This window comes from Rhinopithecus roxellana, chromosome 8 (assembly GCF_007565055.1).
Source record: "Rhinopithecus roxellana isolate Shanxi Qingling chromosome 8, ASM756505v1, whole genome shotgun sequence".
Lineage (NCBI taxonomy): Eukaryota > Metazoa > Chordata > Mammalia > Primates > Cercopithecidae > Rhinopithecus > Rhinopithecus roxellana.
The window spans coordinates 2,607,535-2,621,966 of NC_044556.1; the positions used below are offsets into that span (position 1 = coordinate 2,607,535).

The following is a 14,432-nucleotide window of genomic DNA, read 5'->3' on the forward strand; positions in this document are numbered from 1 at the left end:
TGAGTGTGGCCCTGGCTATTTTATTCCATGTGCTGGCCCTGGGGACCCAGCTGGGCCAGGTCGACGCCCCTGGGGAGACAGTGGGGCTCGGCCAGCCTCAGCGGCTTCTTTGGGGTGCAGGAGGGCTTTGGGGTTAAGGCCGGGGAAGGACAGGAAGTAAAGTGCTTGCAGGGGCTCTCGGGGCTTGGTCCCAGCCACCCTCCCTGCTCCGGGGTGGGCCAGAAGCCGGACTCCCCTGGGCTGTGCAAACAGGACTCTCTGGGGCCCACCCAGGCCTGGGTGAGGGGAATACACTGGCTGGCAGGGATCGTTCCCCACACCCACAGCCACAGAGGCTCTGGCTGGGCTGGAGGCCCGGATGAGGGGCGAGTCCAGAACCGATTGTCCGCTGATTGTCTGCTTGTCTGGTCCGTGGCTGTGTCGGCTCTTCCCGGTGTCGGGGCCTGCTGCCCGCTTTCTAGGGGCTGCCCGCCCCACGGGCTCCTCACCTGCGGAGCCGCTGCAGCTGGGAGAGAGGCCCGTGGGTTCACCGGGGTGGGCTACGACCACAGTGATCCCCCAACCACCCCGTCTCCTGAGCTGCTCACCTCACTCTCTACCAGATTCCGCCTGTAGAGTGCCTCCTTTGCAGCCTCCTGTGGGGGATGGGCATTCAGCAGGTAGTCCCTGCAGGTCCCGCCCTGCCCGCTGCCCAGCGCCCACCCAGCCTGCGCCCAGCTCACCCTGCTGCCGTCATTGCCCAGGCGCCGGGCAGCCTCCGTGTAGAACTGCAGCTGCCGCTCCAGCTGGGCTGCATATTCTGAGAATGGATGGTGGGGGGATGGGGGCTTAGGGTGGGGTCTCGCTGCCCCCAACCCTCCTGTATTGTGTCCATCCCCAAGCCCATCCCCCACCAGATGCCCATCTCCGAACCCCTACCCCGTCGGATGCCCACGCCCCCCTGCTCCAGCTGTGCTCTCTGCCACTGGCTGCGTTGCATGATGTCCTGGTACTGCTGGGCCACTTCTGGGGGCACCGGCCGCCGCGCCTGCCTGAGGGCCAGGATCTAGAGGATACAGAGGGGCCTGTGAAGATCCCGCCAGGACTCCCCAGTCCTGCCCCATGGAGCCCGGCAGGACGGATACCCACCTTCCGCTCCAGACGCTCTTGGTCAAAGGCCAGCACACTGAGGCTATGCAGGGGCCGGGCTGATCTAAGGGGTGGAGGAAGGATAAGGGACTGCAGAGATTCCCCCCACCCAACCCTGTTAATTAAAAAGACACATTGGGCCAGGTACGGTGGCTCACGCCTGTAATCCCAGCACTTTGGGAGGCAGAGGCGAGCGGATCACGAGGTCAGGAGTTCGAGACCAGCCTGGCCAATATGGTGAAACTCAGTCTCTACTAAAAATATAAAAAAAAACTAGCCGGGCATGGTGGTGGGCGCCTGTAGTCCCAGCTACTTGGGAGGCTGAGGCAGAAGAATTGCTTGAACCTGGGAGGTGGAGGTTGCAGTGAGCTGAGGTCGCACCACTGCACTCCAGCCTGGGCGACAGAGCGAGATCCTGTCTCAAAAAAAAAAAGAAAAAAAGGCCGGGCGCGGTGGCTCATGCCTGTAATCCCAGTACTTTGGGAGGCCAAGGCAGGCAGATCACCTGAGATCGGGACTTTGAGACCAGCCTGACCAACATGGAGAAACTCCCGTCTCTACTAAAAATAGAAAAATTAGCTGGGTGTGGTGGCGCATGCCTGTAATCCTATCTACTCAGGAGGCTGAGGCAGGAGAATCGCTTGAACCCAGGAGGCGGAAGTTGCTGTGAGTCAAGATCGCGCCATTGCACTCCAGCCTGGGCGCCAGAGCTAGACTCCGTTTCAAAAAAAAAAAAAAAAGACACTTTGGGCACTGGGGGTATGGTGGGAGATAGGCGATACCCACCCGGTGTTGCTGATCCCAAAACCTAGTGGGGATGATGGCTGCACACCCAGGAAACTATGATGCCTAGTGGTCAGGGAGGGCTTCCTGGAGGAGGTAACAGCCAAGCTGGGATCCAAAGAAGGAATCAGAGGTGGGCAGAGGAAAAAGCGTAGGGGTGTTCAGGGCATTGGAACCCACGGAAGTCCAGAGGCCAGTGAAAACTATTCATGGCCATGAACCACAGGAGGGAGTGGGGAGAGAGAAGCCTGGATATATTGACAATGGTCAGATCATAAAAGGTTTTAAAGACCAAACAAAGGAGTTTAAACTGGATCCTCTGGGAAAAGGGGTGCCAGGAAAGGTTTTGCAGCAGGAGAGGGACATGGTCCAATTTGTGCCTGGTGGGAAACTGTCCAGCTGGGGCTGAGAGGGGAATTGGGTGTTTTCTCTAGCATGCCCTGGCCCAGATACCTACCTGTTACCTGACTCCCTTGCAGGGGCAGGCACAGGAGGAGCCTTCCCTTTGGGCCCAGCAACCTGCTTCAGAGGAGAGAACCAGTCCTGTGAGTCCTGGGCCCCTGAACCAAGCTTCCCTCCCTGGGATTGCTGATGGGTAGGGGTGGGGGGGTCTCACTGTGGGCACAGCTGCTGGCACAGGGTCAATGACCAGCCACCTCTCCGTCGTCGTCTCCAACTGCTGGGCTGTCAGTGGCTCCCGAATCCGAACCATCACCTCCAGTCGCCCCCCTGTGGGCCGGCGACCATCCAGGACCTGGATAGGGGTAAGGAGTAACTGTTGGTGGGAAGCAAGAAGTGACTAAAGGCCCAGGGCCAGGACCAGGGACAACAAGAGTGGCTTCTAAAATATGAGCCCATGGTATGGCTGAGATACCAGTTGATCATAATGGGGTGGGGTGCTGCAAGTATTTAGGGCTGGGCAGTAGGGAGGTCTGGGCCTCTGAGGGGAGGGGTTGGGTCAACAGACAGGCTCATAGGGGGCTCAAGGCAGGAACTGTCTTAATAATGTTAATGAGGCCGGGCGCGGTGGCTCAAGCCTGTAATCCCAGCACTTTGGGAGGCCGAGACGGGCGGATCACGAGGTCAGGAGATCGAGACCATCCTGGCTAACGCTGAAACCCCGTCTCTACCAAAAAAATACAAAAAAAAAAAACTAGCCGGGCGAGGTGGCGGGCGCCTGTAGTCCCAGCTACTCGGGAGGCTGAGGCAGGAGAATGGCGTAAACCCAGGAGGCGGAGCTTGCAGTGAGCTGAGATCCAGCCACTGCACTCCAGCCCGGGCGACAGAGCGAGACTCCGTCTCCAAAAAAAAAAAAAAAAAAATAATGTTAATGAGTAGCAATGGCCATACCAGAGCATGCGGATGAATGTCCACCTCTCACCTCAAGGATCTCCCGGACTTCACATGCTGTCTCCAGTGCATCCAGCTTCAGCTGGGCTGTCCCCAGCACCCGGTCAGTCTTGAACAGCCCCCTGTGTGTACATGTGTATAGTGTGGACAGGATGGTTGGTTCAGAGGAGCTCCCCTCCCCTGGAGCCCACCCAGCGGCCATGGCTCCCTCTAGCTCACCCTTTGTGAACCACTTCGAACTTGATGCCCTTGGTCTGGATGGCCCTTCGGAAGCCACGGTGGCTGCGGTTGATGCAGAGTTTGAACTGCTCCTTGAACTCTGCAGGGGGAAGGAGGGAGAGGAAGTTGGGTGGGGTCAGGCCATGGTCTTACATCCCTTCTGCTGCAAGGGAGTAGGGGTAGGGTGCTTCCAGCTGAAGCTCACCAGGGGAATCTGTGTTCTTGATCACACTGGTCTTGTCTTTCTGAGCTTCTTCCTATGACCAGAGAGGAGGCAGGAAATCTTGGGGGCCTGGGACCTGGCTTTGGCTCACTGAGTCTGCAGCCCTCCCCTCCTCAGCTCCCCACATACCACATTGGGATAGGGGAAGTCAAACCGAACAAAGACATCCAGATCGCCAGGGGACAGTCCTGTGGGCAAACAAGGGTCAGAGCTGGGCAGAGAGGGGGTCCCCATGACCCTGACCCCTGCCTACAGCCCCCTCACCTGGGGGTGTGGGCAAGTTGATGCCCTTCACGACGAAGAGGAGCATGTCGTTGCTGCTGAGGTCAGGGAAGATCCTTCCGGGTGGGCAGGTGGGCAGGCAGGTGGGCAGGGAAACAGAGGTACCTCAGTCCCACTGCCCACCTGCCTTTTCTTCCTCCAGTGGGGGCTGGGAACAAACCCGACCCTGGCCTTTGGGGGCGTCTCAGCTCCTGGGCTAATTTTAGAATCAGACAGACTAGAGTTCTCTGTTCAGGTCAGCAATGGATCACTTTTGAGTCTTTTCTTCAGTCCGCGTATATTTATTTGGTACCTACTGTGTGCTAGGTACCCTAGCTGTTAGGTGACATTCCCTTCACTTAATAGTTCTTGAGTCCTACTAAGCATCAGCCAGTGCCCTAGCTGCTAGGAGATAGTCCCTTCATTTCTCAATATTTCTTGAGCACCTACTATGTGCCAGCCAGTACCCTAGCTGCTGGGGATCTAGAATTAAACAAGAAATACCCATACCCTGTGCTCAATCTAGCTGAGTGGACAGATGAGCACAAGTACCTAAATAGAGAAACAATAGAAAACTCAGCAGAGAGGGAAGAGGGGAGTGTGCTCAGAAGAGACTGCTTGGAGAGACAGGGAGGGCCTCTCAGAGGGAAGGTGACATCATAGATGACTCTAGATGTCAACAGGGAGCTGCCACATGGAGACCTGGGGAAGAGGGTGAAGGCAGAAGAAATAGCTGATGCAGAGGCTTGGGGTAGGAACATACTTGGTTTGTAAGAGCGACCAAAAAGAGTCCCAGGTGGCCAGAGCTGAGTGAAGCGGGGACAGGAGGCAGAGAGGAGGTGACAGGGAGCCAGGCTGTGTGGAGACTGGGGAGCCAGGGTAAGGGATGTGGGTTATCCCAGGGGCAGCTGGGAACCACTGGAGGGCCAGTGGCTGCACCTAACCTCGTTTAGAAAGTGGAGAAAATGGGCCGGGTGCAGTGGCTCACGCCTGTAATCCCAGCACTTTGGGAGGCCAAGGCAGGTAGATCATTTGAGGAAACCTGCTTGGCCAACTGAGTGAAACCCTGTCTCTACTAGAAATACAAAAATTAGCTGGGCATGGTGGCGGCCGCCTATAATCCCAGCTATTCGGGAGGCTGAGGCAAGAGAATTGCTTGAACCTGGGAGGCAGAGGTTGAAGTGAGCTGAGACTGCACCACTGTACTCCAGCCTGGGTGACAAAGTGAGACTGTCTCAGAAAAAAAAAAAAAAAAAGGCTGGGCACAGTGACTCGCGCCTGTAATCCCAGCACTTTGGGAGGCCAAGATAGGTGGATCACAAGGTCAGGAGATCGAGACCATCCTGGCTAGCATGGTGAAACCCTGTCTCTACTAAAAATACAAAAAAATTAGCCGGGCACGGTGGCGGGTGCCTGTAGTCCCAGCTACTCGGGAGGCTGAGGCAGGAGAATGGCGTAAACCCGGGAGGCGGAGCTTGCAGTGAGCTGAGATGGCGCCACTGCACTCCAGCCTGGGCAACAGAGCGAGACTCTGTCTCAAAATTAAAAAAAAAAAAAAAAGTGGAGAAAACGATCCCCACTCCTCCTGGTGTGGGAAGACTTAATAGTACCAAGACCAACACCCACCAAAGCCATACCTCATCTCTGGTCTCCCATGGACTCACCCAGGCCCTGGGACAAGATACACCTTTGTACTCTCTAGATCTTTCCCAAATGTGTCACTGTGACTGCACCCTTGCCATTCTTCACTTGTATCTCATGCCTGCCCCAGGGCCTTTGCACGCTCTGTGCTCTTCCACCCATTCAAACTTTCCTACAGATGTAAATCTTATGCCAGCTTCTGGGGAGCACACCCCTACCCCCCTGCCACCAAAGGGCCATTGGGGCCACATGGTGGGGCACAGATCAGTAGCCTTACTTGATGACGCTGAAGGTCCTTTGCTCAAAGCGGGCGGTGGGTGTGGGAAGACCCCGGGCGAAGGCTTGCTTCAGAATGTCCATGCTCCGCTTACAGTCTTCCGCCAACTTTTCAAACCTGCCAGTGGGAGGGCCCTGCTCATGTCCCTAGCCCCAGGGATGGGTGGCTGGGGGTGCAAGTGTCTGGCATAGGTCGGGGCACTTACTTGGTGGTTTCAGTGATGTTGCCCAGCTGGGTGAATTGGTTTGAGTGGTTCAGGCACATCTGGGGAAACAGAAGGCAGTGAGTTGAGGGAAGGGAAGAGAGGGGGAAGCAGGGTCACGCCCCTGGGGGTCGGGCTGGGGGCCTCCCCCTCACCTCATGCTGCTGCCGTATGAGCTTGGTGAGTTCACCATAGCGCCGGGCGGCCTCCTGAGACAGACCTGGGCCGGGCCGCTGGACCAGGGCAAAGTCGTCCTTGTTGACAGGGGCGGGCGGTACCTGGGGAGGACGAGGCTGGTGGTGGGGGGATAAGGGGGACAAGCAGGCCCACCTAGGGCTCTGCAGAAATGTTGTTCTTCCTTGAGGGGGAGCATTCCCCAAACACGGCTCTGTCACCCTTCTCTGGTCTTTTTTTTTTTTTTTTTGAGATGTAGTCTCGTTCTGTTGCCCAGTCTGGAGTACAGTGGCGCGATCTCGGCTCACTGCAACCTCTGCCTCCCGGGTTCAAGTGATTCTCCTGCCTCAGCCTCCCGAGTAGCTGGAATTACAGGCACGTGCCACCACACCTGGCTAATTTTTGTATTTTTAGTAGAGATAGGGTTTTACCATGTTGACCAGACTGGTCTCGAACTCCTGACCACTTTCAAGTGATCCGCCAGCCTCAGCCTCCCTCATTGCTGGGATTACAGGTGTGAAAAGACCACACCCAGCCTCTATTCTTTCTTCTTGATCCTTCCATTGTCCCACTTAACAAGGGCATCCTTCAGTCACCCCAGAAATCATGTGTGGTGCCAGGGGCAGTGGCTCATGTCTATAATCCCAGAATTTTGGGAGGCTGAGGCGGATACATTGCTTGAGCTCAAGAGTTGGAGAAATCCGGCCGGGCGCGGTGGCTCAAGCCTGTAATCCCAGCACTTTGGGAGGCCGAGACGGGCGGATCACGAGGTCAGGAGATCAAGACCATCCTGGCTAACACGGTGAAACCCCGTCTCTACTAAAAATACAAAAAACTAGCCGGGCGACCTGGCGGGCGCCTGTAGTCCCAGCTACTCGGGAGGCTGAGGCAGGAGAATGGCGTGAACCCGGGAGGCGGAGCTTGCAGTGAGCTGAGATCCGGCCACTGCACTCCAGCCTGGGCGACAGAGCGAGACTCCGTCTCAAAAAAAAAAAAAAAAAAAAAAAAAAAAAAAAAAAAAAGAGTTGGAGAAATCATGTATGGAGCCTCTAATGTGCACTAGGCTCTGCTCTGGGGCTGGGGACACAGGGATGAAGAAGAGAGAACAAAACCCCTGCCCTCGTGGGGCTGACATTCTCTTGTAGGAGATGGGCAATAATCAGAAGAAATAAGTAAATCATATAAGAGAGTAGAAGGTGATACATGCCACAGGGAAAGGCAGGGTTGGGAGGAGGAGCAGAGGGATCTGGGTGACAGGGAGGGATTTTAGACAGGTCAGGGTAGGCCTCCTGGAGATGCTGATGTCTGAGCAGAGACCTAATGAGGGGAGAAAGTGAACCATACAGGTGTCTGTGGGAAAAGCATTCAGGCAGAGGGAACTGCATGTGCAAAGGCCCTGAGGTTGCAGAGTGCCTGGTGTTTGAGGCTACCAGACAGCAAAGGGGAGAGTGGGCAAGGGGGCAGGTGAAAGAGACCAGGCAGGCCGGGCACAGTGGCTCGTGCCTGTAATCCCAGCACTTTGGGAAGTCGAGGCAGGTGGATTGCCTGAGGTCAGGAGTTCAGCCTGGCCAACATAGTGAAACCCCATCTCTACTAAAAATGCAAAAATTAGCCAGGCGTGGTGGTGCATGCCTGTAGTCGCAGCTACTCGGGAGGCTAAGGCAGGAGAATCGCTTGAGCCTGGGAGGTAGAGTTTGCAGTGAGCTGAGATCGCGCCACTGCATTCCAGCCTGGGTAATAGAGAGAGACTCTGTCTCAAAACAAAACAAAAAGGAGACCAGGCAAGGGAGGTGACGGGGCAGATGGTGCAGGCTTCATGGGCTGTGATAAGGTGCTGTATATTTGTGTGTTTCTCGTGGTCTCTCAGTTAGAACATCCACTCCATGACAGTGAATCTCACTGTGTTTCCCAAGCTGGTTTTGAACTCCTGGCCTCAAGCGATCCTCCCACCTCAGCCTCCCAAGTAGCTGGAATTACAGGTGTGACCCACCATGTCCAGAGAGAGTGTGAATTTTTGGCTTTTTTGCTCAAGGCCGTATCTCCAGTGCCCAGCAAAGACTACATGTCCCAGGCTCCTCTGACGCTAAATGTAGCCATGTGACTGTTTGGGCCAATGGGAGGCAAGCAAAAGTGATGTCACTTCCTTGAACTGGGTGGCCTTTGCTGGGCGCCCAGTTCAAGCTCCTCAAATGTTTCCTATTATGAGTACTATTCTATCACATGAGGAATCCTGGCTGTCTTTCTTTGAGGCGGGGGTTGCCATCCCCACTTCCCCAGGGAGAAAAATGATGCTCAGAGAGAAAGGAATGGTCCTGTCCAAAGTGGCAGAATCTAAGTCTCTCCCCAAATCTGATCCCCTTCCCTTCCCTAGTAATGGAGCTCAGGCTGGTCACACAGTGCACCAACAAGAGACTACATGTTCCAGGCTCCTCTGTGGCTAAATATGGCCATGTGACTTAGTTCTGGCCAATGGGAGGCAAGCAATAGTGATGTCACTTCCTTTAAAAGGGACTACTAGCTCTGCCTCTTTCTCTAATCCTTCTGACAGGATCCACTTGGATCATGTGGACAAGGACAACCCCTCGGGTGCAGCAAAGCAATAAGGTGGAAGGAACTCAGGGCCTGAAGGACCTCCCATTTGCATAGCCCAGACTGCCCTGAGTGGTACATGCAAGAAACATAATAAATGTCTGTCTCATTTCAGCCACTGTCTTGGGAGGATCTATTTGTTACAGCAGCTGGACCCTGACGAATACACTTCAGTTCACGTGGCTGCTAAGGGGCAGGAGCCTGACCAGTGGGTGCCTGGGAAGTTCCCGCAAGCCCAGAGGGTTCACCTTGGTGATATCCACAGGCAGCCCATTGCGCGAGGCCTCCAGCATAGGCTCCAGTCCCTTGGCCTGGCGTAGGTGCATCTTGGCGCCCTCCACGTCGTTTTTCTGCTTGGCTCGAAGTGCGGCCTGCAGGAGCTGCTTCTTGCGGCCCTCTAGGAAGGCCAGCTGCTGCTGGGCTGTGGGCATAGGAGCTGCTATGGGTGCTGCCCAGGCCACAGCCAGGCAACAGGCAGCTGGGTCAAGGAGGGGGGGCACCTACCTCTGGTGGATGTGGCTTTGGGGGGTGCTTTGGCTGCTGGCGTTGATCCTGACTGGGGAGCCCTTGAGGGTGGGGCTTTGGGCTGGGCTGTGGGAGCCACAGGGCTGTTCTGCTGTGGAGGAAGAGAGAGGATGTTAAGAGATTTCGTAGCACCTGTTATGAGTCTAGTCCCCAAGGATCAGGGTCTGACACTGACAACAGTGGTCATTTAGTGGGCTCCCAGGACTTTGCTACTCCCCTGCCTCACCCAAAGCCCCTGGCTCCAAACACCTTATTTTTATTTTATTTTACTTTTTTTGAGACAGAGTCTTGCTGTATCGCCCAGGCTGGAGTACAGTAGCACGATCTTGCAACCTCTGCCTCCCAGTTCAGGCAATTCTCACCAAACACTTTTTTTTTTTTTTTAGTTTGTCTTGGAGATGAGGTCTTGCTCTGTCGCCCAGGCTGGAGTACAGTGGCACAGCCATGGCTCGCTGCAGCCTTGAGCTTCTTAGTTCGGGCGATTCCCCTACCTCAGTCTCCCAAGTAGCAGGGACTACAGATGAGTCCCACCATGCCTGGCTAATTTTTAAAACATTTTTTGCAGAGATGGGGGTCTCACTATGTGGCCCAGGCTGGTCTCAAACTCCTGGCCTCAAGCGATCCTCCCAGCTTGGATTCCCAAAGTGCTGGGACTACAGGTGTGAGCCACTGCACCCGGCCCCAACCCTCAAACCTTCTTAGGCACCTCATCCTCTTCATCCTCTGGGCCTTCATCCTGGTTGGCCAGCTTCATGGCAGTCTCCAGGACACCCACCAGACTCTGCTGGGTGGGTTTGGTGGCCTCCAGGCCCTGGATGGGGGGGAAGCCTGGGCGGCCAGTCGAGGCCTAGTTACTGTGTGTCAGGATGGAGACCAACTCACACCATTATGGTGGAGATGCAGATTCCTCCCCCACCTACAGAGTCTTGGGCCTTTACTTTTGTATTTTTTTAACTGTTTTTTTTTTTTTTTTTTTTTTTTTGAGACAGGATCTCGCTCTGTTGCCGGGGCTGGAGTACAGTGGCATGATCTGGAGTAGGACTGCAGACGTGCGCCTCCATACCAGGCTAATTTTTAAATTTCTTGTAGCCACGGGGTCTCGCCATGTTGAACTCCTGACCTCAAGTGATGCTCCCACATCAGCCTCCCAAACTGCTGGGATTACAGGCATGAACAGCCACGTCCAGCCAGTTTCCCAATTTCTAGGGTGCAGACCCTTACATCATGTCCAATGTCAAGCTCCCACTGATTAACAAGTTTACAGAACCCCTGAATATGTTGTATTCAGATCCCTGAGCCTGTGCCATGGGGAGTAATAGCATCTGCCAATGCTCAGAGGCTGGAGGAACGGGAGCTTGGGGCAGAGTCCGCCAGCAGCAGGGCCTACTGGGGGCGGGGCCTACTGGAGGTGGGGCCTACTGGGGCGGAGCCTACCAGAGCTAGGCCTACCTGGGGGCACGGGCAATTCAGCGACATCCACGGCTCGGCCAGCCTTGTGAGCTCGGATGGCATCTTGGTATTGCTGCAAGGGCCACAGGTGTTAGGGCTGCTTGTGGAAGGGCTCTGGGGCTGCCCACTCGCCCCACCTCCCCCGGAATTCCCGGGGCACCTTGACGATGCGCTCGTGCATTCGAGCTTTCCGCTGGTCCCCCTTGCTCTTGGCCTGGGCTGCGGCCACCTGGTACCGCTCCATCCGCTGCTCCAGTGCCTCCAGCAGGGTCCTAGGGGGTGGGGGGACCTCTGGGCCAGACAGGGGGACAAGGTTAAGAGTCAAGGGACGGGTAGACAGTCTGGCTTCAGCCTGCCCCCGACCCCAGAGGGTCCCACAACCTACCTGGTGTGGAGGGCGCCGTAGCGGGAGTCAGAGGCTGGGGCGGTGGTGAAGGTGGGTCTAGGGGCAGCTGGTCTGGGGACAGAGAGGTCCAGGCCAATGAGGGGCTTGCATGCTGCATCCCCAACAAGCTGGTCTGGCCTGAGGGTGGTCTCTGGGCCTGACCAACAGGGGTGGCAGCATCAAGGAGAACTTAGTGAAACCATCCCAGAGAGTGGGCATGGCAGAGTCCTCACCGGGTGGCGGCGGCAGGCAGGAGAGGTCCACGGGCTCCCCTCGGCTCAGGGCCTCCAAGACAGCATCAAAGCTCTGGGAGAAGGGAGAGATTAGAAGAGAAGGTGCAGTTGGGGGCTGGGACCTGGTGGGGAGCCTCCGGGCCCTGCCATGGCACCGAGGACTTCTAGCTCCCTCCCTTCCGTTTGTGCCATCTTGCTTAATCCTCTTCCAACACACGTGCCCATTTCACAGAGGGGGTAAACTGAGGCTCCAAGACTTACAGCAAACTATTGCTAGGGAGTGACCAGGCTAGGATGCAAATTTGGGTCGGCCTGACCCAGCAGCCCGGGTGCTTTGCCACCGGGCCATGTGGGAAGCATCCTGCCCCCTCCCTCCAGTCCTGTCTGTCAGGCTGGACACACCTTAGCCACGCGGAAGTGTCTGGCGGCGGCAGCGGTATCTCCCTGCTGCTTGGCGTGGAGGGCAGCCAGCTTATACTCACGCTGGCGGCTCTGCAACTGGGCCAGAGGGCCAGGGCTGCAGGGACCTGGAAGGGAGAACAACATACAGGAAGCCTCCAGGGCCTGGGCCAAGTTCACCGTGTAAACCATTTGTTATTTATTTATTTAATGCTTTTTTTTTTTCTTTTTCAGACAGAGACTTGCTCTGTTGCCCACACTGGGGTACAGTGGTGCAATCTCAGCTCACTGCAACTTCCGCCTCCTGGGTTCAAGCCATTATCTTGCCTCAGCCCCCTGAGTAGCTGGGATTACAGGCGCATGCCTGGCTAATTTTTATGTTTTTAGTAGAGACAGGGTTTTGCCATGTTGGCCAGGCTGGTCTCAAAGTCCTGACCTCAGGTGATCTGCCTGCCTCGGCCTCCCAAAGTGCTGGGATTACAGGCGTGAGCCACCACGCCCAGCCTTAACGTTTTTTTTGAGACTGAGTCTTGCTCTGTTGCCCAGACTGGAGTGCAGTGGCACAATCTCGGCTCACTGCAACCTCTGCCTCCTGATTTCTGGCTAATTTTTGTATTCTTAGTAGAGATGGGGTTTCACCATGTTGGCCAGGCTGGTCTCAAACTCCTGACCTCAAGTGATCCACCTACCTCGGCCTTCCAAAGTGGTAGGATTACAGGCGTGAGTTTTCACGCCTGGTCATAGTTAATGTATTTTTTTTTTAAAGAGAGAGAGTCTTGCTCTGCTGCTCAGGAGTATAGTGGCGTAATCATACCTCACTGTAGCTTCAAACACCTGGGCTTAGGCGATCTTCCCTCCTCAGCTTCCTGAGTAGCTGGGGCTACAGAGCATGCACCAGCACGCCCGGCTAATTTAAAAAAAATTTTTTTTAGAGATGGGGTCTCACTATGTTGTCCAGGCTAGTCTCGAACTCCTGGGTTCAAGCGATCCTCCCACCTCAGCTTCCCGAAGTGCTGAGATTACAAGCATGCGCCACCATGCCCGACTCCCTTTTTAAATAGATCCTGGGACTCACTTTTAGCAGTTGGGAATTTTGAGTCTTGTCTTATTTCCATCCACATCCCCCACAGAAATTTATGCTAACATGATATAGTTGTGTGTTTGAAAGCCTTTTTTGCCTACCGTATTGTATATTTATACAACCAAAATACATTTATGAAATGTGTTTGCAAAGTTGGGAAACTCAGTATGCAGTGCTTTTTAAACTGTGTTAGTTACAGTTTCAAGTAATATGCTCGATATGTTTTCTGGGGAAGTACCTCAAAATTTAAAGCTCTAAGTACAATTCTTAGTATAAAATAACACGGTACAATAAAGATACCACCCAGTGCCTACAAAATCTTGAAACACCCAGAAAATAGCACGCAGGATCTTTTTTTGAGACTAACAACTGGACCCATTGCTTTAAACTTAGGCTTACTTCCCTGAAAATAGGTTTGGAGGTAGAAGTGACACGCCTTTGACATTGTATTGGTTTTATTTCCTGTGATCATAAATCTTTCAGTGTTAAAAACAATGTGTTTCTGGGTCAAATTATTGTTATAATTATTACTAGCAGGTAATTGAGCAAAACCTAAATACATCAAGCTTATTTTATTTTATTTTTTGGAGACAGGGTCTCATTCTGTCACCCAGGCTGGAGTGCAATGGTGCAATCACAGCTCACTGCAGCCTCAACCTTCCAGGCACAAGTGATTCTCCCACCTCAGCCTCCCAAGTAGCTGGGACTACAGGCATGCACCACCGTGCCTGGCTAATTTTTAATTTTTTGTAGAGACAGTTTCCTACGTTGCCCAGATGGATTTTGAACTCCTGGGTTCAAGCCATCCTCCCACCTTGGCCTCCCAGAGTGCTGGAATTATAGGTGTGAGCCACCACACCCAGCTGAGCTTTTTGGATTTGTTTGTTTATTTGTTTTGAGACGGACTCTCGCTCTGTCGCAATGGTGCGATCTCAGCTCGTTGCGAGCTCCGCCTTCCAGGTTCACGTGATTCTCCTGCCTCAGCCTCCCGAGTAGCTGGGACTACAGGCGCCCGCCACCACACCCGACTAATTTTTTTGCATTTTTAATAGAGACGAGGTTTCACTGTGTTAGCCAGGATGGTCTCAATCTCCTGACCTCATGATCCACCCGCCTCAGCCTCCCAAAGTGCCGGGATTACAGGCGTGACCCACTGCGCCCAACCTGTTTGTTTGTTTGTTGAAACAGAGTATTGCTCTGTCGCCCGGGCTGAAGTGCTGTGGTGCAAATGTGGCTCACTGCAACCCCTGCCTTCTGGGTTCAAGTGATTCTCTTGCTTCACCCACCCGAGTGGCTGGGACTACCAGTATGCGCTACTACGCCCAGCTAATTTTTGTAATTTTAGTAGAGATGAGGTCTCACCATGTTGGCCACGGCTGGTCTTGAACTCCTGGCCTCAAGTGATCCGCCTGCCTTGGTGTCCCAAAGTGCTGGGATTACAGGCTTGAGCCACCACGCCCAGCCCCTGCTGAGCTATTTGATAGTTTTTGTACACCAAGGGTAAAATCCTACC

General features: G+C 54.6%; 1 protein-coding gene across 5 annotated transcripts in view; it reads right to left on the bottom strand.

The window, feature by feature from the left end:
• Positions 1-14,432, bottom strand: part of CC2D1A (coiled-coil and C2 domain containing 1A) — a 25,382-nt gene continuing 10,950 nt past the window's right edge. Inside the window, exons 7-29 of one of the 5 annotated variants that reach the window (XM_030935398.1) lie at positions 11,842-11,966; positions 11,440-11,512; positions 11,207-11,278; positions 10,982-11,112; positions 10,822-10,894; positions 10,079-10,200; positions 9,352-9,460; positions 9,096-9,268; positions 6,240-6,362; positions 6,088-6,146; positions 5,883-5,999; positions 3,968-4,041; positions 3,833-3,891; positions 3,686-3,737; positions 3,481-3,580; positions 3,293-3,383; positions 2,528-2,665; positions 2,369-2,433; positions 1,129-1,192; positions 919-1,045; positions 723-799; positions 588-635; positions 1-505 (exon numbers count right to left, since the gene is read on the bottom strand). In XM_030935398.1, the coding sequence (XP_030791258.1) occupies positions 485-505; positions 588-635; positions 723-799; positions 919-1,045; positions 1,129-1,192; positions 2,369-2,433; positions 2,528-2,665; positions 3,293-3,383; positions 3,481-3,580; positions 3,686-3,737; positions 3,833-3,891; positions 3,968-4,041; positions 5,883-5,999; positions 6,088-6,146; positions 6,240-6,362; positions 9,096-9,268; positions 9,352-9,460; positions 10,079-10,200; positions 10,822-10,894; positions 10,982-11,112; positions 11,207-11,278; positions 11,440-11,512; positions 11,842-11,966 (2,093 nt within the window). In that variant the 3' untranslated portion in view covers positions 1-484. Of the gene's footprint in view, positions 506-587; positions 636-722; positions 800-918; positions 1,046-1,128; positions 1,193-2,368; positions 2,434-2,527; positions 2,666-3,292; positions 3,384-3,480; positions 3,581-3,685; positions 3,738-3,832; positions 3,892-3,967; positions 4,042-5,882; positions 6,000-6,087; positions 6,147-6,239; positions 6,363-9,095; positions 9,269-9,351; positions 9,464-10,066; positions 10,201-10,821; positions 10,895-10,981; positions 11,113-11,206; positions 11,279-11,439; positions 11,513-11,841; positions 11,967-14,432 lie in introns of all 5 variants that reach the window. The other 4 variants (XM_030935397.1, XM_030935395.1, XM_010361598.2 and 1 more) reach the window with 4 other exon arrangements.